Source organism: Cucurbita pepo, chromosome 10 (assembly GCF_057944985.1).
Source record: "Cucurbita pepo subsp. pepo isolate OVF chromosome 10, ASM5794498v1, whole genome shotgun sequence".
Taxonomy (NCBI): Eukaryota; Viridiplantae; Streptophyta; class Magnoliopsida; order Cucurbitales; family Cucurbitaceae; genus Cucurbita; species Cucurbita pepo.
Window position 1 is genome coordinate 6,613,914 of NC_141807.1, and position 25,684 is coordinate 6,639,597.

Here is a 25,684-nt window from a genome sequence, read left to right on the forward strand (position 1 = left end):
TTATTCCCTAAATTAGCCAACGCCTCGTACCAACGAGACATACTCCTTCCTTATAAACTCATGATCATTCCCTAGCCAATGTGGGACTTACATTTTATATAATGCTCAAAGTGGATACTCCAGTAATAATCAAGATCCATCATCTCCATGGCACCAAAATTCACAAACCAATTAAACCAAAACCATTATCTCAGAAGGAAGGCACATAGTATTAGAACCGCCGCAAGCTTTAATGTAACATAAAACTGATATGAAAGTTTACAGAATCATTCAATCTCTCAGCTTCAAATTTTGCGGGTACAACATATGGGAAAACAAGGCAAAATGATTTCAACACTCCATATTAAAGAAACACTGACCTCATACTACTCATTAATTTGTAAGTTCCATTATAGCAGATACGATATCGCCATCGGCTGCTTTGAGGGCTTTCACGGCCTTTGGTCTCGACACACCAGCTTGAGTCATCACCAGTTCAATGTCCTTGGGTTCGACCCCATCCTCATCAACTACTTCGTCGTCTTGAACCACGGTTGATGGCTCAGGCTTTGATGTCAAGTTACTCAAATTAGGTGCCTTGAACTGCTCTGCAGCTTGGGTTTGTAGTTGGGAGCTCAAATCTTCAATCTTGGCTTCCCCAAAGATAATGTAGGTATCTGAAGTGGGACTCTTGAAAACATCTGGTTTTGAAATGACAAAAAGAATCTGCAGAGAAAATTGTCAAAGGTTTCAGATGTATCTTTCGAGATCAGATGATCGAGATGATCGAGCTGACGATATTTTAGAAATTCAAATTTTGGGTATTAAAGAAAACAAACATTCTTGCTCTTCTTGATCGTGACGCGGCTCACGCCAGGAATTGGCTTCATTCCTAGTTTCAACATTGCTTTGCGACTCTTTTTTTCACTTCTGCTTTGCCTAGACCTGCCACTGGCCTCTCCATGCCCTGCCACCGGAGACTCCGTACTCATATAACATGTTCCAAACAAATATAGTATATGCAGCACATACACAATACAACAAATGGAAAATGCAACACAAACTAACTGAATGGAGAATGAATCAGGCATTAGGTTAAGGCCATCCTGAAATCATTTATTGAAGTTAAACGATTACATATATCATATATGAGAATGCAGAATAAACGAGCACGCATCATTAAGAATCAGGCCACAAGTTCACAAATTCAACATTAAGGGAAGTTTCCAGATGTGCCCAAATGCTAAACGACACAATGATTCGATCCTAAAGCTCCATTTGGATGCACCATATCAAAAAATGGTCCAAAGTCAGTATCCCAACCATTTAAATTATCCCCAAGTTTCCTATCCAAATCAAAATTTAAAAAGATTATGAATTCAGAAACTTTAAATTTAGATCTTATCGGACACTGGATGTGTGTCCTGTCATGTGCAGGATGTAAAAGATAGAATGTTATTTCTGGTCTCTTTTCGAACCTGAATGAACAAAACATAAAAAAATCCAAACACTTGTACAGTATTACTCATCCCATTTATAAGTTATATTATGATCACAGCCACACGCACAAAAATATATCCACTGCACTGCTTAAGATAGCATCCGTGTGAAGAAAATGCTGAACTAAACAATTAATTCAACTTCTAATTCTCTGTTCTTGCATTAACCTAATAGTAGAATTAACCAAATGAACTGATGGTATTTGGAAACGCCTATAAATGAATAATCATATGCACAATGGAGAGTCAACAAAGGAATCTTTGTACAATGTTAACTCTTCACATGTTCAGTTACCTTCAGCATCATCCTCATCTTTGTCATCGTCTTCTTCATCATCGTCATCATCATCCTCCTCTTCAATTACAGGTTCATCAGACTGCAATAGCATTAGCAGATAGTTGGTACAAAATTATGAAAATATACTTTTACGGTGGAAAATACGGCAGTTCTCATTTCTATCTCGAGGAATCGACATAAAATATCTACAACCGACTGTTGCACAATCGGCAATGTAAAACCCTCAACCACATATTTCATTTCTTGATTGATGATACTACTCGCATCATTGATACAATACAAACACATGATTCTAAAATGCCAACTTTCAAATTAAATGCCCCCGAAACGGTTTCAAAAAACCAAAAGAAAATCTTCTCCAAGACTAAACCCGAATATGACTTGAAACAGAGCAAATAATTTGAAGTACTGAAATTTCGAAATAACAAAACATTGGAATCGAAGAACCAAATGGTCCAAGTCACAAAATGATTGAAGATAAGAAAATCCGTCATTACAGCTGATTTTAAACTACCACAAATCACTGTGACAAATCTTAAACTGAGTTCCTTGTGACAAATCTTTCAGTTCTAGCAAGGAAAAGTCACGAAAGAGAGAGAAATTACATTAATCTTTTGCTCCTCTAGCTGAGCGGCGAGAAGCTCTTCCTGGGTCTGAGCAGTCATGGCGTTAGAAATGTGTTGAGAAGACCACAGAAAGCTTTTGACGACAGAAGAAACCCTAAATCTCAAACTGGCTCCATGTATTTATAGGAGCTTATTCGGGTCCGGGTCCGGGTCCGGTTCGGGTTCGATTAAGGATTTTGGTATTAAGTAATAAATTAAATCTAAAATTATTAGCTTTAAATTTTGTATTATTTAATAAATTCTTCTATTTTTAATTTTATTTCACTTTTAAAAAATTTATTTAGACATAAAATTTATTTTATAATTAATTAACCAATTATTCTTTACATATTAAATATATTAGGGGCTTATTAGAAGAAAAAAAATAATAAATTTATTAGAAAATATTAAAATTAAAACATGTATTCGATACTATTTAAAGTTCGAGCGCCGTATTAACTAACACAACATTAAAAGTACATAAACTAAATTTATAATATAACCTAAGTTAAATATTATAATATAAACTATATATTTTACCGAATTGGATAAAAATATTAACTTCAAACTAACAATAAATACTCATAGATGACTAAAGTGTGAAGTGGGCTTGACATATTCAAGGGTTTACTGTACCTCTAGACGTCCGATTACAGGCAACTAGTCCAACTATGATAGGTCCAGGGGTGTGCGAGCTGCCTGGTGGGCTCACACTTACACTCACACGTGTGAGTTGTGTAGGAAAGTACTACATATCCAATTTATCCGGAATGGAGGCCAACTCTATTATGGTTTTAAATGATAGGTCCCTAATCATTATCGCATGTGTTTGCATTTTCTAATCGTAATAGTGAGGTCAATTACTGAATTATTTCTTAAAATACACAAGTCATGTGTTACTTTCATATTTTAGGTAAAGACAAGACACTCATGTATAGTTGACGACGACATCACGATTAAAGACCATGACACATGCATAGGATAGTTGCATTAAATTTCGTAGATCATAGGTTAGTATAGGACATTACTATTGTAACGAACCTAAATTTCCACATACTCAGAGTCGCTACTAACGTTTCATGCTCATCTATAATGCGGAAATATAACTCTTACATGAACATCATTTATAACGTAAACTTCGAAAAGCGCTTAAAACAACTTCTTCTCTGGAAAACATAGTCATGGACTTACGTGTTTAAATACGAAATACTAAAATTTAGAGAAAATAAGAACAAACACAAAATAATTTAAAACAATGAAATACAAAACAACCTATTCTAACCAAACACTAGGAATTTAAATGAGTCTACCCTATGCACGCGCCACAGTCTCTGCTCGCGATGCCGCCGCCCTCAATACAAGTGCGCCTTGTCTTTACCTGAAAAATGATGTGGCACGTGTCCTAAGTATTTCGAAGAATACTCAGTACGTGGCCCCACTATAGGGGGCCATGCAAATGCAAACACATGCAAACATGATTTACGGACCTATCTCTAATCATCATAAGGGTGGCCTCTAGTCTCGGACAAATTGGATGTGTATTACTTCCCTACACACGATCCACATGTGCGAGTGTGAATCCCCAGGGCGCTCGCACACCCCTTGGACCCTCTAGTCAAGCTAATCTATAATGAGATCTGGAGGTCAGCGGAACCTCATAGTATCATGCGCCTCATGAACACTCTCATATGTGCGCATTGGCACTCATCATCATATTGTGCGCATCTGCACTCATCATCATATTGTGCGCATCTGCACTCATCATGTCTAGGGGAAGTAGTCCTATGCTTATGAACATACCATATGCATGAGATCCCTCTAAATTCATCGTAATGTCTCTTCTGACATAAGTCTCATCTCTTTGTTATTCTAGATAACACATACTCGTGGATATTTAGATTAATATAATTTTCATGCTTTTAGGGTTGTGTCCTATGTCGATCTAACGACATGATGCAATATGACACTCATCATTATATAGCATGCTCAATATGGAAAACATCATCATATTAAGGTAAACGTCACGCAATCATCATACTCATCATATTGCCATAAAGTGTATCAAGCATATCAAGTACGTCATTCATCGAAATATATATATATTACGCACATTATCAAGCATCATAATAATTCGTACATCATCATAACTCATACATAATCATATACTAACAGACGATATCGTAACCTAAGGGCGTTACAACTATTTTTTGCATTTACTTATATATATTCTTAATATTTCCCTTGTAATGTTTTAAGACATATTCTTTGGTATTGTTTTATGAAGACGTATTAATGAATATTTCCGCATAAGAAGTTACGTCATGCATACGATAGCAAGTCACTAGAAAACTAGCGTAGTTACATTTTTCTTTTCACAAATCCATTCATATCTTATCCGTTTAACCTTGTCAAGAAGATCTACAAGTCTAAACTGAATTTGACTTATTTATTCTTCTCGTCATTTTTCATTACTACTTTGAGGTCAATAAGCCTTTGTCGTCTAACATGACAACCTATGACTAGGATTTACTTGAATCTCAAATGTAATTAAGTTGTTAATTACTTTTGTCGACTATCTCGTGACTTTACTTGAAACTAATTTATTAACTCTATCTCATCTTATTAAAGATTTACGACCTTTTCTTTAATGCTCCTCCAGAAAAAGGATATTTGTCAGTAAAAAAAAAAAGAGAAAGTAACGGTCCCGTGAAACTAAAAGAGACAGTTTGGTAAAATGGTATGTTTAATATGCATTGTATTCATTAGGTATATTTATATTCCAAGAAACCGTACCAATTCCATGTTTCAAAAATTTTAAATACGAAACAATGATTTGGGAAGAAAAAAAGAGATAGAATAAATATGTCGAGATATTTATTTATTCTAAATAATTGGACTACAAGGTGACGGATCTTTGCAGTCATTTTGTTTTAATTGATATCATCAAGAAGATTGATATGAGGTCGAATTGGATATTGAGGAGCAAATTCAGGCAGGTACAAAGAATAATTAGTAACTCCGGTCTACAGCAACTAAGTAAAAGGTCTTACTATCGGCATGGGTAGAAGTTTATGTCTGTATGATGACATGTTCCTCGTGGTTCTGCATGTGTCATATGCTTGATATGTGTGAAATGTTTATGAAATGATATGACTACGATATGATATGTTAATGTTATGATATTTATATATGTTATGGAGTAACATGTTTGGTACATGCTTTATGATATGATACATGCATGATATAATATGATAGGTTGAAGGACATGTTATGTGGCTAATATGACATAATATGAGAGGTGTACATTCAACCCGGCAATCTGACAACCCGGACCAACCCAACCAGAACTATAAGGGTTGGGTTGGGTTGGATTAGCATTTCGGGTAGGGTTGGGTGCATTTTTTTGAACCCGAACTAAATCGGTTCGGTTTTTGGTTCATGGGCAAAACCTTCGGGTTGACCCAAACCAAATAAAATATATAAAATGTATTAAGAATTCTTTTGTATTAATGGGTTTGCCAGAGTGGTACTGAGGTCCGTTCTAAAATATTTACGCTCGAGTTATTCTATTTATATTATTTTATTATTTTAAATAATATTTTTTTGTTTATATTATTTTATTATTTTAAAATTCTAGTTTCTGTTTTTATTATTCTATTTATATTATTTTATTATTTTTTAAAAATAATAGTTTAGGATGAGAGGCGACAAATAAATAAGTAAATAAGCATATTTCAATTAAAATATTTTTATATATTTTTTATTTTTGTTTATACAATACCGTCCGACTAATGATTTTTATTGTTTATTTAATTTCATGATCTATCTTTGTATGTATTTTTGCTACTCTAACCAATTCTAAAAAAATGTCGGTATTTAACTATCCTTAGTTTTATGATAATAATGTTAAATTATGTTAATATGTTACAATTTTCACTCATTCCTTCTTATTGAATTTGTTTTTTTTTTTTTTTTTTTTGTCAATAATTACACGCTGATTTGTGTTTGTTGGTCAACTTTTAATATATTTTATTTAAGATTTGTATCGGAATAATTATAAAGGGTAGATAAATAAAACTTTTAAAAAAAAATTGAAAACCCAACCCGGACCCAACCCGAACCCAACCCGAAAATAGAGGGTTGGGTTGGGTTGGGTTGTGTAAAGTTTCGGGTTGGGTTGGGTCACCAATCCAACCAACCCGAAGTTTTGGGTTGGGTCAAAAAAAATCCCGCAACCCGACCCAACCCGGACCATGTACATCCCTACATAATATGATATGGATGATACGGTATTCAACCCCGATATATGTCTTAAACGCTATGCTGTAAAATGATATAATATGAAGAAAAAATGGAAGGGATTGATTTGTATGGTTTAATAAATGAAAAACGTTGGGACCTCGTGCATGATCATATGTTTCATGCATCGAAATATTTCTCCGTTTACAACGCGTACGAACGTATACATTACGAAAAGGAATGATTATTATGTTTATCATAATACTACGATGGTCATTATTCTTACTGGGTATCCGACAAGAGCACCAAAGAATGCTAGCCCGACCAAGAAAGACTCATAAGAGGTGTGCGAAGAACATAGTTGAACTCATAATCAATCCAGAGTTTATAAAAACTACGTTTACAAAACATTAAAATCTCTGAACTTCAAATTCTGCAGCTGAAACAGAGCGGGGAAAAGAAGGAAGAAAAGATTCCAACACTCCACCTCATAGAGCTCTCTTACTAATTTGTAAGTTCCATAATGGCAGACACGATATCACCATCTGCTGCTTTGAGTGCTTTCACGGCCCTTGGTCTCGATACCCCAGCTTGAGTCATCACCAGTTCGATGTCCTTCGGTTCAACCCCGGACTCATCGACTACTTCGTCGTCTTGAGCAATGGTTGGTGCCTCAGGCTTTGATGTCAAATTACTCAAATTAGGAGCCTTGAACTGCTCTGCAGCTTGGGTTTGTAGCTGGGAGCTCAAATCTTCAATCTTTGCTTCCCCAAAAATGACGTAGGTATCGGAAGTCGGGCTCTTGAAGACGTCTGGTTTCGAAATGACAAAAAGAATCTGCAACGAAAATGACATCGATATTAGACGTATCTGGGATTGAATCGATTTAGAAAATTGAACTTCGGATGTCGAGAAAACCAACATTCTTGCTCTTCTTGACTGTGACACGGCTCACACTCGAGATTGGCTTCATTCCAAGTTTCAGCATTGCTTTGCGACTCTTTTTTTCGCTTCTGCTTTGCTTCGACCTGCCACTGGCCTCTCCGTGCCCTGCCACAAGAAACTCTATTCTCACAACAGATACTAACCAAGTAATGCATGTGCAACACACGGACACGAGACAGAGAGAGATCAAGGCAACATTCCAAACTAAATGGAAAGAAACATAAATTATCTGCATTCACTAGATAAGATTACTGATCAAGTCTCTGTTAATCAAAACTTAAACTCGTTTACATGCTCTGCACCACTGCACATGAACAATGAATAAGCAAATAACATAAAGAATTCCACAAATTCAATCATATTTAGCTTTAGAAAGCATCCGAGTGGAGAAAATGCTGAAGAAAACAATAACTCAACTCCAAAGGCTCCTTGTATTCATCTTATATCAGAATCAACCAAATGAATTGACGAGATTTGGAAAAGGCTATAATGCGTAATCATATGCACAATACAGGAAAAATTAAGGAACTTAAGAGTTAAATAAAGAAATTTATGAGGAAATCCATGTACAAGGTTACTTGTTCAATATTCACTTACCTTCAGCATCATCCTCGTCCTTGTCATCATCTTCTTCATCATCGTCGTCGTCGTCGTCGTCCTCAATTACAGGTTCATCAGACTGCAATATCATTAGCAGAACATTGATAAAAAAAATTATGAAAATATACTTGTAAGTCTTACGGCGGCAAATACAAGTAGTTATCATTTTTTTTTTATCTTGGAAAATGAACAATTGAATGATGATACTACATACATCCTTAATACAATACAACCACATGATTCTAAAATACTGATATTCCAATTAAATGCACTCCAAACGGATTCAATAAAACTGATTTAGCAACAAAAAAAATATATATGAAATTACATCGCGACGGATTCAGTCACCACAAGCTACTCTCCTCCAAAACTAACACGAAAATGACTTGAAACAGAGCGAGAAAATTGCATCATGTACTGGAATTTCGAACTAATAAAACATTGGATTCGAAGAACGAAATTGCTCAGATCACAAAATGAGTTGAAAAAAAATCCATCATTGCAGCTGATTTCAAACTACCACAAATCACAAGCAACTCTTAAGAAAAAGGGGAAAAAAAATGATCTAAGACTGGGTTGCTTGTGACAAATCTTTCATTTCTAGCAAGGAAAGAACACGACAAAGAGAGTAAGAGAGAGAGAGATTACATTAATCTTTTGCTCGTCAAGCTGGGCGGCGAGAAGCTCTTCCTGAGTCTGAGCAGTCATGGCGTTGGTGAAGAGTAGAAGATAAGCGAGACAACCGGGAAAAAAAAAACCACAGAATCCTTCAGACAGCTTCAGACGACAGAAGAAACCCTAAAACCCGAATTGACTCCACCTATTTATACAAGCTTTATTCGGGTCTGATTCCGGGTTCGGTTCGGATTCAACTTTAATTATACACGTTTATTTAATGTATTTGATATATATTAATTATTTTAATATTTATTTAATCATCACATGAAAATTAATGCTTATTATTTTAAGCTCTTCTTAACCCTCCTATCCTCAGGATCGCTCTTATTAAAATATGGTGTTGGTTCATCCATGTATTCCTCTTCTGTCACATGTTCACCAGCTTCCACCTTAATTCGTCTCCGAACCACATCTTACTAAAGGAGGTACGACTCTAATACCATTTGTAACGACTCATGCCCAATTCGAATCATGATTCGAATTTGAAAATTTGAATTCAGTACTTGATAGCCCCGACATTTCTCTGCATCCTCTATGACATAGTCTTGAAATCCGAATTCGGTATTTAATGGCCTGACATCCCTTGCATCCTCTACAACATGGTTACGTTGCCTACTTTCTGCTTTTTAAGAGTGAAGACTATCCTCACTTACCAAAACGAGTCATTCCAGCATACTCTGTCCCCACTCACATGCATCCCAATTTTTTTAAGAGGTCACCCAACATAGAATCGTTCATATTGATATATGTAGTGCCTTTCAAATCTTTTGAACTTATCGTCAGAATCACTCTTATTTGGATTTGGTATCAGTTCATTCATGTATCATTCCTTTACTCGGGTGTCGCAACGTATGTCTTTTAGTTTTTACACATTAGTAGTCTCGTCAATTTTATTTTAATAATAATAAAAAAAAAAAGCAAATTCTTCCGTACAAAATTGAAAATTCATGAACTTATTAGACAATTTTATTGAACCTAAAATTAAAAAAAATCCCAAATATTAAAATTATAATATTAGTTTTAAGGTGACAAGTGAAATTAATTTGGTTGTCTGGTGAAGGACATGCCAACCACCTAATTTAATGTCTTGCTCGTAAAATAATGAGTACCTTTTACTTATAAATTTTAGAGCTCAAGTTGTTCGAGTCATCCATCTGGAAATTAAATTTCCAGCACTTAAAATTTCAGGTTGATTCAAAAGATTTCACGCTTCTATTTATAATGGCACAACAATCTATTTGGAGGGAACGGTGGAAGAACATGTGGATCATGAAAAGAATATTATTTAGTTTATAATTTCATTTGAATTTAAAAGAAGGGTGGTAAGTTGGCAGTCCACCATCCAAAAGGCCACCAAAAAGAGGAGAGTTGTCATTTGCAGTTCACTTACTGTTCAAGTTTTTCAATTTCAATCCAAACCCTAACAAAAGAATTAAGAAAAAACCTATAATTTTTTTTAATTTTCAAGTCGAATTTCGATGACCCACATTAAGAACACAATCAAAAACCCCAAAGTGAAGTAGAAATTTCAACCTCCAAGCGATTCCCTGACGTTTTCTTTGCCCTTCTCTTTCATATTCATCGCAGTCTCGTTATTATTACACACCCACATTCAAATTTTACTCCCACGCCAATAATGGGCGCACCCAACTCAGCCCTAGCGGAACACAGCTGCAATGGCCCTTAACCCACTTCGCCGGCATTGTTCCGAATGGGCAAAAACGACGGAGAACAGCCACCGCAGTCCGCCGTCGGGTCCAGGCCATCAGGCCAGGCTTCCGATGGCCGATTCTGTTGTGGGTGTGTTTCGATTCGAAGCCTCATTGGCTTTAGATGCATCTTCATTCTGCTATTGTCCGTTGCCTTGTTCGTTTCTGCTGTTTTTGGGCTTCCCCCTTTTCTCCATTATGCAGATCAAAAGGATCTGGGTCATAAATCCCCGTATCGAGGTGGAACTCTTCACCGATTCTGATATCTTTTTGGGTTTTGAGGGTTTTTTTGATTGATGTTCGTTTGTAGGGTACATAGATCTGGGAATTGTTCTGAGAATCTGGCTTTGATTTTATGATTTTGTAGCTTGTTCTTGCTGATTCTGTGTGGTTCTGTGTTCTTGCTGATTTTGATCGAGATTTTGATGCTCATTGGAGCTCTAGAATCAGTTATGTTTGATTAATTACATGTGTTCATCATTGCTTACAAATCTGATTTCATGGTTTTCAAGTAATCTATGGTAGTTTATGTGACAAGTTACATGGATTATTGGCTTAGTTAGTGTGTCGGGATTTGAACCTTCAACCTCGAGAAAAGGAATAGGTTACAATACCGATACCGAGCTTTGACGTTGGCCAAAACTTGTATGATTGACCTTAATCTAGAATCAGTTATGTTTGATTAATTACATGTGTTCATCATTGCTTACAAATCTGATTTCATGGCTTTCAAGTAATCTATGGTAGTTTATGTGACATGTTACATGGATTTTTGGCTTAGTTAGTGTGTCGGGATTTGAACCTTCGACCTCGAGAAAAGGAATAGGTTACGATACCGATACCGATACCGATACCGATACCGAGCTTTGACATTGGCCAAAACTTGTATGATTGACCTTTATCTCTTAGTTTGTCAAGAATTGGGTAAACATACAATTAGTTTGGTATTTGCTTAGCTTAAAGTTAAAACATTTGTATTTGAAGATCCCCATTTTACAAACCAATGTTGTAAGTTACTCGTGATTTCGCCCCTTCTCCATGTTGGACGGGTCGGTACGGCCTAATGGCTAATAGGATGTCTTATAGTGATGCATATTGTAAGTTATTCGTGATTTCGCCCCCTTCTCCATGTTGGACGGGTCGGTACAGCCTAATGGCTAATAGGATGTCTTGTAGGGATGCATGGAGATTCATGTTGGGGTTTAGTTGGAAGTGAGTTGTAGAATTTAGAACGTGTTGTGAGTTCGAAGTTTTGGATTTGTCCAAACTCGTGTATAATTCAAGAGCCTGGCTAGTTCATTAACTAATGTTCTTAGTTCGATTTCCATCTCAGTAGAGTTGAATATTACCGTGTGAGGCGAGAATTTATTTTGTTAACGGTGAAAGTCGACATGAATCGAAATGGCTCTATTCTGATTACTTTCTGTTTTCAGGTCATGATATATTAGCAACATTCAATGTTGAGAGACCCGTTTCTTTGCTGAGAGACAATGTCGAGCAGCTCCAAACCGACATTTTTGAAGAGTTCCCTATACCATCTATCAAAGTATCTACTGTTGTTTATGTTCACTGATTGTGCTCTCTCTATATACTCTGATGTATTTTAATCCGATGCTCTTTTAAATCAGGTGGATGTACTATATCTAGATTCGTTATCTGGATCAAACTGTACGAAAGTTGTGTTCAGCCTCGATTCAGATACGGATGATTCAGAAATCTCGCAGACTTATCTAAGTTTAATCAGGTCGACGTTTGCAAGTCTAGTAACGAATCAGTCGTTCCTCCATGTTACCAAATCCATGTTCGGGGAGGCCTTTTCGTTTGAAGTACTGAAATTCCCGGGAGGAATAACGATAATCCCGCCACAGAGTGCATTTCTTTTGCAGAAAGTGCAAATTCTTTTCAACTTTACATTGAACTTCTCTGTTCATCAGATTCAAGTTCACTTCGGTGAACTGACCAGTCAACTGGAGGCGGGATTACGACTAGCTCCGTATGAGGTTTCGTGTATCTCTAACCGCTCATTTGATTTTCAATGCATTGATTTTATGGGATGTTTTCTAGTTTTAGAAACGAGATTGTTATCGATCGTGAACTTAATCTCTTATGAGTATACAAGCTACAAAAAAATGTTTTTATTGTTCCTTGTGAGATCCCATATCAGTTGAGGAGGAGAACGAAACACCCTTTGTAAGGGCGTGGAAACCTCTCCCTAGTAGACGCGTTTTAAAAACCTTGAAAGGAAACCCGAAAGGGAAAGCCTAAAGAGGACTATATCTGCTAGCGGTGGGTTTGGACTGTTACAAATGGTATCAGAGCCAGACACCAGGTGATGTGTCAGTGAGGAGGCTGAGCCCCTAAGGGGGGTGGACACGAGGCGGTGTGCCAACAAGGACACTGGGTCTCAAAGGGGGGTGGATTGGGAGGGTCCCACATCGATTAGAGAAGGGAACGAGTGCCAGCGAGGACACTGGGCCCTAAAGGGGGAGGAGAACAAAACCAGCGTGTGGAAACCTTTCCCTAGTAGACGTGTTTTAAAAACCTTGAGGGAAAGTCCAAAGAGGACAATATCTGTTAGCGGTGGGCTTAGGCCGTTACATTCCTTCTGTAGTGGGATATATTTTGGCCCGATGAGTAAAAACTTTGTATTTCTTGAGCTTATTTGTTTTGTTCAAAATGCAGATCTTATATATTAAACTATGGAATGCGGAAGGTTCGACCGTGACTGCCCCTACGATTGTCCAGTCGTCTGTTCTTCTGGAAGTCGGAAATACTCCATCGATGCGACGACTGAAGCAGCTAGCTCAAACAATATCGGGTTCTAATTCTAGTAACCTCGGCCTGAATAATACAGAGTTCGGAAAAGTTAAGCAAGTTCGCCTTTCCTCGATTCTTAAACACTCCCTCAATGGCAGTGACGGGAACAGCCCTGTAAGGTCACCTTCTCCCGCTCCGGCTCCGGCTCCTACACCCCAGCCCCATAACTACCATCATCCCCCGACTCGCCACCATCACTACCATCACACCCCTCTTACACCTGCAATTTCACCTGCCCCTACAACCGAGAAGGGCTCACCGAAATACGGTTCCCCTGCCCCTGAAAGAACAGCAGCGTCACCTAAGAGAAGTTCCGAGGCAGAGCCGCCCGGTTGTCAATATAGATACAAGAGGAAGTCCAGTAGAAAAGAAGGAAAGCAATCTCCTGTTCATTCTGCTCCATCACCATCACCAAAACATCGAGTCGTCTCTCCAGTTCCAGCATTAGCTCCATTACCAAACGTCGTTTACACTCACGTTCAACCACCGTCAAAAAGCAACTCCAACCACCACGAAACATCGACGACGAATCCATCATTTGCACCATCGCCATCCCCATGTGAGTAACAAACTGACACTGATAGGAAACTGAATATAGATAGTCTAAACTTTTTGAATTGACACAACTCGACCGATTTTGCAGCTGGTGCAGATCGTCATCGAACGATCACGCAATGGGGATTCACACTGTTCCTGATTCTCGCACACCATATGTAGCAGATTTGAAACGAAGACTGGCAGTTTTGCGATGAACGCGTGTCGGTGACGACGTGAGAAGGTGTGTGTGTGTGTGTAAGTGTGTAAATATGATGTGATTAAGAAGGAACTTAGATGGGAGATGCAGTTTTCAGGTCAAAGTCCACAGAGGTGGCAGGCCTTGATAAACATGCATGTTTTTCCACTGTTTTGTGTATTATCATCTTATCATCTCATCTTCTCCATAAAATGCAAGCACATGGAGGAAAAAAAAAAAAAAAAAACAAAACAAAACATAGCTTTTTTCTTATAACTTGAAGTGATAAGATAAGGAATCACTACAAGGGGAGTAAGATGCGGATTACCTTGTTGATCGAAGATCTCAAGACAGGAACATTGTTTGAGATTCGAATCACTCCACAAGTAAGATCGATCATGTCTAGCTTGAATGATTTTTGTTGATCAAATATCTCAACGCAAGAACACTTGTTTGAGATTCGAATCACTCCACAAGTAAGATTGATCATGTCTAGCTTGAATGATTCTTGTTGATCAAATATCTTAGCTTGAATGATTCTTGTTGATCAAATATCTCAACGCAAGAACACTTGTTTGAGATTCGAATCACTCCACAAGCAAGATTGATCATGTCGAGTTTGAATGATTCTACATACAACCTAAACTACATAGTATTGCAAATAAACTTAGCTATTGGCTAAAGAAAGCACAAATGAGTCATGCTATAATTGTTGTAACATTCATACTTAATGGCCATAATTAACCATTATGTAACTGTAACTTAAAAGTAAATTAAAAGTTTTAAATTACATTAATGAAATACAGTAACTCTACAATTACTCTAAATTGTAATCCACTCAAAATTTACAACATGAAACTTCATTCTTTTTCGATGTGGCATGAATTGAAATATCTTTTGACAATTTCAACAATATTTTCTTCACATGTTCATTGAAGCATATTGAATGATTGATGTCTCTTGGTTCATATCATGAAGCTTTGTATATATATGTATATATAAACAAACACAAAAAACACCCTAAGCCCCAGGATTATTGGGAGTGAGTCCCACATTGGTTAATTTAGTGAAAGATCATGGGTTTATAAGTGGGGAATACTATCTCCATTGGTATGAGGCATTTTGGGGTAGTCCAATGTTTGAACTTTCAAAATTTTATTAATACTCTTACAACTTTTTTAAAAATTTTAGAAAATATTTAAACATTTTTTAAAAGGTTGGAATGGGTAAGGGTGAAAGTCTCATCTCAATTTCATTAATTAATTTGTGGGTATTTATAGTCTTCCGAAATGTGCACTAAGGAAGTTAGTGGTTAGTGAGTGACATGATTTAATCCGGATCCCACTAGTGACCATGATTTAATCCCGATCTCCTTGAATCACCACAAAATATGAAGTTAATTCGACAATTAACTTCCACCCTTTGACCCATTACAAGAATTGTGAAATAAAAAATAATAAATAAAGTTAAAATGATGCTTGCAACTTCATCCGCTACTTAAACCGTGCAAATATTCACTTATGAAACTCTATATAATCTTTCCTCAATCGAATCAGCTTTTAACACATGAAATAACGGTTGAACTGAGTCTACCTAATTTAGTAGATGAATAATGAATGCTTGTTGAATCTTTTTGACTTTGAATTGTATAACCGAGCCTACCCAATTTAGTAGATGGAGAATGAATGCTTGTTGAATCTTTTTTACCTTAAATTATACAATAAGTACAGTTGTTGGAACATTTGAAACATTGAGATTAGTATCATATTTTAAAAATAACCTTAAAAAGTAGCGTTTTAAGTTTTAAATTTATTTATTTTAAAGTAAAGTTTTAGGTTTTCATTTAAAACTCGAGTATTATTGAAACTTTTGAGAGTTCAGAATATTTTTTAGACAAAATATAAAATTCAAACATATTTCTATTAATTAATTTAGTTCGATAGTAAACTTGTTCCCAAACGAGGTTGACATAGAATCTAGATGATATCTTATTAGATAAATGTTCGGGTTTTAAATGCAAGTACCTAACTTTTAGGTACACTTTTATTTAATATTGGAAAGCAAGTTTCACGTGAAAGTGATCACACAAAGTTTGGTGCCAAATTTAGGGTTTGACTTCCTCATGAATATTGTGGGATGAGGTGGATTTCAATTAATGATATTCATGTACTATTAGGTTTCGTAATCTTTCATATTTTCTGACCATAATTAGTCATTATGTAAATTTAATCTTAAAATAAATAAAAGCACCCGAAACCCTAAACTTGATTCTTCATTAATGTGACATGAATTATAACATCTTGCGATAATTTGAACAACATTTTCTTCACATCTCTCTTAAACTTTTCGGTGATGTTTTGGTTTATATAATTTCTGTCCGTCAAAAGGATTTTTTTTATTGGTTCGAGCTACAATACAGAAAAATTTATAGTATCGTTAGAGTAAGTTTATATTTCACATTATAATACTTTTTTTTTCATTTATAATAAATTCTTCGTTAACGGAATCTTATGGGTGTTTAAAAGACCTGAAGATTCGAAAAACTCGATGGACCTTACTTTATTTGAGTTGTGTTAGTTCACAAGTGTTCCTCTCAGCTTAGTCAAACAAATCCAAAATTTATTGTTAATTTTAAATTAAATCATAAATAATATTATTGAAATTGAGTCGCGAATCGAAATTAAATAATATAATATTTTATTTTTATTAAAAATAAAATTAAAATTTTAGAAAGCCTAATCATTAGATTTATTAAGAGTTTCTAATAAATAAATAAATAAATAAATGTAATTTTATTTTCAGTTCACAAATTTCCTTACCTTTTTTATAATTTTTTTCGATAGGAGTGGAATCTTTCACAACCCTTAAGAGCCACATTATTTATTTATTTATATAATTAAAATATAAATTTTATTTTATTTTCAAGAATACAGGATCATTATTTATTTATTTTACTTTTGAATTAAAAAAATTAAAAAAATTAAAAAAAGATTTAATTAAAAATTTGAATAATAGATAAAAATCTTAAAGTTACTGTAAAGTTATGGTGAAAAGTGAGTATATATATATATATATATATATATATATATATATATATATATATATATATATATATATATATATATATATATATATATATATATATATATAAATTTATAAAAGGTATATTTTTTGTTGAGAAAAGTACTATAAAAGGCATATAAATGTCTTTTTTTTATTTAACACTAAAATATAGTAAACATTAAATTTTTTTACTATTTTTTTAAAATAGTAAAAAAGTCGTTATTTAGATTAGGTAAATTTTTTACAGAGTTACAATCCAATCCAACCTTATCCTATCTTTACTTGACTATAACAGTCTGAATTTTTTAGACTTGAGTTAGGTTGTGAATTCTATTCGAGATCTAATCAACAATTGAATGAATTCGAATTTTGGTTTTGATTATGAACGAAGCAGGAATGATTTTGAATAACATATTACAAATTTGATGATTCCAATTTGCATTCCATGTGGTTTTAGATATTGATTTAGTTATCGTCCACATGGGTTGGAAGATTTTCCGGGAAAATTTCGAGGGAAAGTTTTGGCAGAAGGGTCCAAATGGATTTCTGTAACAAGAACAGAAAGATTTCAATTCCTATCAGTTTTCACTTTTCATTCAAAGGCCAAACAACAACTGGTTCGAATCTCTCCCTCTCTACTACAGGACATTCACCACAAAAAAATATCAAGCAATCCCATCAATCCTTCTCTCTTACTTTCTATCTTCACCAACGTGGTGATTGCCGATTTCCACTTCGCTCATATATTCTATACCAGAAAGCCGGATTCCCACCGAACGGAGCTGAACTCTTGGATTTCCTTCTTCCTGACTCGTGAGTGAACGTTTTTTTTTTATGGATTTAGCTTCGTTTCTTTGAAATTTTATTGTGAATTTGTATTTCCTTTTGTTTGCTCATGCTGCTATTAGTTCTTAATTAGTGCGAGAGGATTGTTTGAATTTGCATGGGAGCTGGAATGTTAGTCGTTGAATTGTTTTCTGTGTAGGGATTTTGTTCTGTGTCTGATTCAATTCTGAATAAGATGGTGAATTTGGGATTGTTTTCTGGTGCCAAACGTGCGAAATCGGTGAATGTGAGGTTTAGATTGCCATACTATACTCATTGGGGTCAAAGCTTGGTAGTCTGTGGCTCTGAGCCGCTGCTTGGTTCGTGGAATGTGAAGAAGGGGTTGTTACTGAGCCCTATTCATCAAGGGGATCAGCTTATATGGTATGGAAGTATTGCGGTGTCCGATGGGTTTGGATGTGAGTACAATTACTATGTTGTTGATGACAATAGAGAGGTCTTGAGATGGGAGAAGGGAAACAGGAGGAAGCTGTTTCTACCTCAAGGATTACAGGGCGGGGAGGTCGTCGAGCTCCGTGATCTTTGGCAGGTGCTGTCTTTTACTTTTGAATTTCTTTGATGTTTCAGCTCGTTGCATTTGATATGAGACTAAAACCGTAATCTTAAACTGAACTTGATGTCTTTGATCTAGTTTGGTTTTAGAACATTGTGTAAGCTAAACAAAAACTATGAGGTACTAAGAAGAAATACACTGAGTAGAGGTCCAAATCTTCCAAAAAGTTTCCATTATCCTCTTTTTATGAAGAAAGAAAACATCCTTGCTTACCACAAAGTTATCTCGTTCGGGAATAAACCAATAGATGACTACACTTCCCAGCCTCTATTGGGTTGCAACCGTATGAGAAAAGGGGAAAGCTCAGTTGATTTACCGTGAACAACTTTCTTTGCAGAATGAGAAAAGGGGAAAGCTCAGTTGATTTTCTATCATTAAGGTTTCATGATTTAAAATTCCGAGCGACAAAAGATCATGACACTGATGAAATGGTGCAAAGCTCAACACGAGTAAAATTCTAATTTCTAATGATGAGAATCTCAGAGTCAGAGTAGGCTCAATTTACTTTCTCACTAGCCGAAGCACTGTAAAAATACATGAATAACCTGAATGAGAGGGATCCTCAGAAGCATTCTAGTTGTTGAAGAAAACCTTGGTTTACTAGCAAAAGGCTCCTATGACTATCTGCGAACTACTTGTCTAGCAGGATCTGATTCTTATAGACCAAAATATCTACACTGAACCCATCTCCAGTTGTGTATTTTACCTTGGTTTGCTACCAAATTCGTATGACGTTGATTTGAGTAAGATGAAAATCAGTTTGCCTTGATGACTGAGAATTGTAATACTATCGTGATGGCCTGGGGAGTTATGTTTCAGCCTAGGCATTTTGTGTGCGTGTGCGTTTTGTTTTGTCTTGTGTTTTTCTCCTTGTATAGCTCTCGATCCTTACACTTTTTTTTGTTTTTTTAATGTGTTTCGAAGACTTTGCAAGTTGTTGCTTTTCAGTTTCCTTCTAGTTACACTATTGTAATTTTTTCTTCTGAAGGTTCTGTAGATATTGGTGTTTTAGAACCTACGAGCACTTCCCTTATATTAAAGATCTCATCTATTCTTCTGTTTGATAAATAAACTCCAGACTGGTGCGGATGCGATTCCTTTCAAGCTCGCCTTCAAAGATGTGGTCTTTGGAAGAAGTTCGACTTTGAGCATTGAAAGACCACTAGGAAAATTCATTCATAATAATTTGAATGAGGATGGTAAATTTGATATTTCCTTTTTGTTTCGTAAACATCCTTCTTTGATGTCATATGATTATATTTGGGTAATTCGATCTTGACCAATTTGTTGGTTTTGGTTTCTGACTGAAGCAGATTCTGTTCTTGTCGATTTCAAAATTTGTTGTCCAAATATAGAAGAAGATACAACAGTAAATATCTATTTCTCTAACCTGCTTTATTTCTTATCTGCAAATAAATGGTTCGTTTGTTACTTCACATTGACTGGCATCCAGTTCCAATTCTAGTTATAATTTATGAAATTTTACTGGTACAGGTCTACGTCATTGGTAGCTCTTCGAAGTTAGGACAGTGGAAGGTACAGAATGGGATTAAACTTAGCTATGCGGGCGATTCAATCTGGCATGGAGACTGCATCTTGCAGCACACCGATTTCCCCTTAAAATATCCTTAAGTGTCGTTTTTCTTACAATTGGAATATTTGTCAATGAATATGTTTTTATCATCTTTAGTCATCTCTCTTTCCCTTTACTCTTCCTTAACAACAGTTTCACGTACAAATATTGTAAATATGGAAAAGATGGAGTTATTTCTTCCGAATTTGGACAAAACCGGGACCTTCTCCTTGATGCTTCAAATATTCCACCAAGACATATTGTACTTTCAGATGGCATGTTGCGAGTAAGCTATTGTGAAGAAATTTCTTCTGATGAATACTAGTTAGTTGGTTTTTTTTTACTAAGTTAGTTCACCAATTTCTTGTACCCAGGATGTTCCTTGGCGTGGTTCTGGTGTTGCAATCCCCATGTTCTCTGTTAGATCAGAAGATGATCTTGGAGTTGGCGAGTTTCTTGACTTGAAATTACTTGTTGACTGGGCTGTGGAGTCTGGTCTCCATTTAGTTCAACTTCTACCTGTTAACGATACATCTGTGCATGGAATGTGGTGGGACTCGTATCCTTACAGGTAGGATGCAGTTTCAATGCAAAATCTAAAGTCAAGTTGTCCAATCTTCATTATTTTACTGGTGATAGTAGATACTTTCAATCCTTTAGTTTTCGGATTTGCTCAACATTTTACCTATCAAAATGTATCGTCTTTCGATTTAAAATATCATGTTTCATAGCAAAATTTATGTTCATATGTAACGTTATGTTTGTTTTAAAAATGAATTAAACAAAATGATTAATGTCTTTTTGGGAACTTTTAGAAATTTTTAATTGGTTGCTTCATTTTCAAAATATTTATAATTATGTATTAATCTTAGATATAATAAAATATATTATTAAAACATTGCTTCATAATTTTGTTTCTTACTTTTATCAGTTTACTTCAACTTCTATGACCAGAATTACTTACCCACCTTAAAAAGTACCGTTCCTCTTATCTTGAGAAGTTATGGTTCAAGACATTAATTTATTACCGTAATGATTACTTGATTGACCTTTTGCAGCTCACTTTCTGTATTTGCCCTGCATCCATTGTACTTAAGAGTCCAAGCACTTTCAGATAATATTCCAGAGGATATCAAGGTATACTTAATAGAATTATTTAATGTTATGCTGATTAATCTGTTTTCGTTACCAATTAACTTATCGGGTTCTAGTTTCTTACATCTTTTTTTTTCTTTGGGGGTGGGGGGCTTTTGCAGCTGGAGATTCAAAAGAAAAAAGTTGAACTGGATGGAAAGGTAGTTCTTATGCTTATGTTATCATGTTTTCTTCGTGCTTGTTACAGTACTAGGAGACAGGACAACATTCAAATTAATCATCCTTATCCTTTGTATTTTCGTTCTTTTTCGTTTATAGAGTTGCGAGAAAAAAATTATCAAATCCTGATTTTTCATCTGCTATCTTTTTGCAAATTGTATTTTGGTAAATAAATCATAAAGATTATACTTCTGAAAACGAAAAAATTATGGCTATGGCGAAAATTAAAATGCTTGCTTGGCTGTAGTTCTGTTATCCCACATTCAAGTTCCACGTTCGACTCTGGTTCTATGCAGGATGTAGATTATGAGGCTACTATGGCTGCTAAGCTTTCACTTGCACGGAAAATTTTTGCTAGGGAGAAAGATTCAATACTGAATTCCAGTTCCTTTCAGAAGTATCTTTCTGAAAATGAGGTTTTGAAGTTTTCCTCTCCTGAACAACTTACTTAATTTTCTTAGTAGTGGTGAAACTGAAGCTTTACGTAGTTTTGATACTTCTTCCTATAATAATTTATGTATTGACACTGATAAACATTCTTTCCTATGTGAATTACTTAAAGGAATGGTTAAAACCCTACGCCGCGTTCTGTTTTCTGCGGGACTTCTTCGAAACTTCAGATCATAGCCAATGGGGTCGTTTTTCTCAATTTTCAAAAGACAAGGTGATAATCACTGTTATTCCCTTTTGTTTGGAACTAGATTTTTATATGTCAGATTAATGCTTGCTTCTTAATATAAATCCATTTCCTGTTGTTCCCTTCTTTCACAGCTTGAGAAGCTCATCTCAAAGGACTGCTTGCATTATGAAGTCATCTGCTTCCACTATTATATCCAATATCATTTGCACCAACAGGTACTTAAAGTCACAAAATCACAAGTTTCATGAATTGCTTCTTTGATAAAATGGGATGGAAGATGTCTACTGTATTTTGTTGTTTGCTGACATTATTAATGTCAGTTGTCAGAGGCAGCAAATTATGGAAGAAAGAAAGGAGTGATATTGAAAGGAGATCTTCCAATTGGTGTTGATAGAAACAGTGTAGATACCTGGGTTTACCCTACTTTGTTTCGTATGGACACGTCAACGGGAGCACCTCCAGATTACTTCGACAAAAATGGACAAAATTGGGGCTTTCCAACATACAACTGGGAGGAGATGTCAAAGGATAACTATGCTTGGTGGCGTGCTCGTTTAACTCAGGTTTTGCTAAAATTCTAGAACATTTTATCGTCTGTCCCGAAATTTTGTTGGCCTTATAATAACCCTATTCATGTTTGAATTATAGATGTCAAACTACTTCACAGCTTACAGAATTGATCATATATTGGGTTTCTTTCGAATTTGGGAGCTTCCAGAGCATGCTATGACTGGTTTAGTTGGAAAATTCCGCCCTTCTATTCCTTTAAGCCAGGTACGTTTGCTCATTTCAGAAACAAACATATTTATTTAAAATGTGAATGGTTGTGCAAAATTTTGTAATAATATTTATTCTTCCACAGGAAGAGCTCGAAAGAGAGGGAATATGGGACTTCGATCGCTTGAGTCGTCCATATATCAGGGCTGAATTTTTACAGGTTGCTACATTATGAATCTACTTGGCCATCCTGAAAACCATTATTTGATTCTGATTCCCTGAAGTAGGTTGTTCCTTTTCTTTTTTCAGGATAAATTTGGAGCTGCATGGGGATATATTGCATCACACTTCCTGAATGAATATGAGAAGAACTTTTATGAGGTGATACTTCATTATCATGGGTTTTACATAAAATTGGATCTATTGTCTATCTATGAGAACATCATGTGCTTGTCGAACAGAAAAATCGGTTAATTGTTAGTTTGTGTAGTCCAATTTCTTCACTTCATGTTGAAATTATGCATTTCTGTATTCATCTTAACAGTTTAAAAAAATTCAGAATGTTGAATTATGAACACTCTGTTATTAGCGATACCGAAATCATAGCTAGTGGACAGATTCTTGTTTTGAGTAAGAGACATGGATCTTGATCTATTGAAGAACATTTTGGCTTTTTTTTTTTTGCTTCTGCTCTAATCCAACATATCATGTCTTATCTGGGTATTTTTTTTCCCTCTTTCTCAGTTCAAGAAGGAATGTGACACAGAGAAAAAAATCGCTTCCAAACTGAAATCACTTGTTGAAGAATCACAGTTGCAAAACCCAGACCAGATAAGACGCAGTCTTTTTGAACTTGTACAGGTAAGAGAAGATGTTACATTAAAGAATGCATAATTTGTGTGAACTTGTTCATGTAAAACTCCTACCTTTTTCTTGCACTTTTCGTTTCTATACGGATCATGGCTTTCGGTTTCTTTTTGTTGTTTGCAGAACATAGTTCTTATCAGAGATCCAGAGAATCCAAAAAGTTTTTATCCACGTTTCAATCTCGAAGATACTTCTAGCTTTAATGACTTGGATGGCCACAGGTTTCAAGCATGATTTGAGAACTATTCCTATGAACTCAAAGTTTTAGCCATTGTCGTTTGGGATGAACACGTTCTTTTATCTGATGTTGCTGTGTATTGCAAGATTTTAATAATTTTACTTATCATACGTGATGCAGTAAGGATGTTCTGAAAAGATTGTACTATGATTACTACTTCCAGCGCCAAGAGGATCTTTGGCGGAAAAATGCTTTAAAGACCCTGCCTGTTCTACTCGACTCTTCTAACATGCTAGCCTGTGGAGAAGATTTGGGCCTTATTCCTTCATGTGTTCATCCTGTACGACTAAATTATGATATTCATCTGTATCTCTTCGAACAAAAGACTGTCAATCCCGAGCGAGATGATGTGTAGAGTCTCACCTTGTTCTTGATTTTGATGCAGGTTATGGAGGAGTTGGGATTAATTGGTTTACGCATTCAACGTATGCCGAACGAACCCAATCTAGAGTTCGGGATCCCTTCTCAATATAGCTACATGACTGTAAGCCCTTGCATCTCTTAAATAGATTCATCTGCCTCTGATAACTAAGAGGCAAACTATCAAACCCGTAGAAACTTAGGATTTTGTCTAAGAATGGGGCATGTTTTAGGTGTGTGCTCCGTCCTGCCATGACTGCTCGACTTTGCGTGCTTGGTGGGAGGAAGACGAAGAAAGACGAGGACGGTTTATGAAGAACGTTATAGGCTCTGATATATTGCCACCTACCCAATGTATTCCAGAGATTGCTCATTTCATCCTAAAGCAGCATTTTGAAGCTCCGTCAATGTGGGCTATCTTCCCACTTCAGGTGACATATATACCGCCTTAAGCTGTTTCAGTTTGTAATATCAAAACATTTACATCTCAAGATACATTCCAAAACTGAAAATCCTCGACGTCGATGCCAGGATCTGTTAGCCTTGAAAGATGAATACACGACACGTCCTGCAAAAGAGGAGACGATCAACGACCCAACAAATCCAAAGCACTATTGGAGATATCGTAAGCACGTGCTCGTATTTCAAGTTTGAAAGAAATCTTAGTTTTCTTGTCTTGAAATCATTGTTGTGCATCTTTTTTCAGGTAGCCATGTGACATTAGAATCTCTAATGAAAGATAAAGAACTCCAAGAAACCATCAAAGTTCTTTCTGTGGAGAGTGGGAGATCAGTTCCTCATGAACCCAAACCAGCATCAACAACAGTTCATAAAGAAAAGATTTCTGTAGCAACAAAGTCTAATGGAATACCACAAGGTGACACACTTGCAGTCATATAAATGCATGGGTCTTTGAGGTAAGTCTTCTCATTGTACAATAAAGCGATTTGAGATAGCGACGAAAACATTAGCTTCGACGATCGTTGTATAAGCAAGCATGCTTTTTCTAAATGGAAAATTTCGTTTCGGTCTTCACAGACCCCTCGTTAGGTAAGAAATGTTAAAATGACTATTTTCCTCCTCAGGGTGACTTTGATCGATTTTTTCTAATTTTTTTGAGCTCTTATGATGTTTCTAAACATTTTTCTCTTTGAAGTTGGGCGACAAGAAAAATTATCGCCGCTACTATAGCAGCATGTATAAGAGCCAAAATCGGACTTTAATTCGAAATTCTTTTAAGACCCTAAATAAAATTCCAAAATATAGAACTTAAAAAGCAAAACCAGATGTTAAATGGGCTAGAGTGTTACATTTATGTTGTTTTAAAATAAAATAAATTTAAATTTAAAAATAAAAAACGCATGTATAGGTGACCGCTTTGACGACAACGTTAAAATAGTGTCCATTAGAC

General features: G+C 35.7%; 4 protein-coding genes across 5 annotated transcripts; 2 read left to right on the forward strand and 2 right to left on the reverse strand.

The window, feature by feature from the left end:
- Positions 1-209: 209 nt before the first annotated feature.
- On the reverse strand, positions 210-2,496 carry LOC111803360 (nascent polypeptide-associated complex subunit alpha-like protein 1). Its single transcript, XM_023687725.2, has 4 exons — positions 2,382-2,496; positions 1,774-1,855; positions 819-946; positions 210-705 (listed from the first exon to the last, which is right to left on the reverse strand). Exons 1-4 carry the CDS (start codon positions 2,439-2,441, stop codon positions 373-375), a joined length of 603 nt encoding a protein of 200 aa, XP_023543493.1. The 5' UTR covers positions 2,442-2,496; the 3' UTR covers positions 210-372.
- A 4,469-nt stretch (positions 2,497-6,965) lies between these two features.
- Positions 6,966-8,975, reverse strand: LOC111803361 (nascent polypeptide-associated complex subunit alpha-like protein 1). The gene is made up of 4 exons (XM_023687726.2): positions 8,814-8,975; positions 8,163-8,244; positions 7,543-7,670; positions 6,966-7,457 (listed from the first exon to the last, which is right to left on the reverse strand). The coding sequence occupies exons 1-4, from the start codon at positions 8,871-8,873 to the stop codon at positions 7,125-7,127; spliced, it is 603 nt and encodes a 200-aa protein (XP_023543494.2). The 5' UTR covers positions 8,874-8,975; the 3' UTR covers positions 6,966-7,124.
- Positions 8,976-10,288: 1,313 nt separating this feature from the next.
- On the forward strand, positions 10,289-14,315 carry LOC111803332 (uncharacterized). The gene is made up of 5 exons (XM_023687683.2): positions 10,289-10,792; positions 11,986-12,098; positions 12,181-12,552; positions 13,235-13,928; positions 14,013-14,315. Exons 1-5 carry the CDS (start codon positions 10,555-10,557, stop codon positions 14,084-14,086), a joined length of 1,491 nt encoding a protein of 496 aa, XP_023543451.2. The 5' UTR covers positions 10,289-10,554; the 3' UTR covers positions 14,087-14,315.
- Positions 14,316-17,744: 3,429 nt separating this feature from the next.
- On the forward strand, positions 17,745-25,357 carry DPE2 (disproportionating enzyme 2). Of its 2 annotated transcripts, none has more exons than XM_087127778.1 (23): positions 17,745-17,978; positions 18,151-18,540; positions 19,643-19,763; positions 19,875-19,933; positions 20,059-20,186; positions 20,297-20,423; positions 20,512-20,708; positions 21,196-21,274; positions 21,394-21,432; positions 21,748-21,867; positions 22,014-22,115; positions 22,223-22,306; positions 22,412-22,654; positions 22,740-22,865; positions 22,954-23,028; positions 23,118-23,189; positions 23,553-23,669; positions 23,799-23,896; positions 24,034-24,193; positions 24,299-24,397; positions 24,507-24,704; positions 24,805-24,898; positions 24,980-25,357. In XM_087127778.1, the coding sequence occupies exons 2-23, from the start codon at positions 18,187-18,189 to the stop codon at positions 25,171-25,173; spliced, it is 2,886 nt and encodes a 961-aa protein (XP_086983904.1). In that variant the 5' UTR covers positions 17,745-17,978; positions 18,151-18,186; the 3' UTR covers positions 25,174-25,357. The 2 variants fall into 2 exon arrangements, with proteins under 2 accessions (XP_086983904.1, XP_086983905.1); XM_087127779.1 differs by having other exon boundaries at positions 17,746-17,978; positions 19,878-19,933.
- Positions 25,358-25,684: the final 327 nt, after the last annotated feature.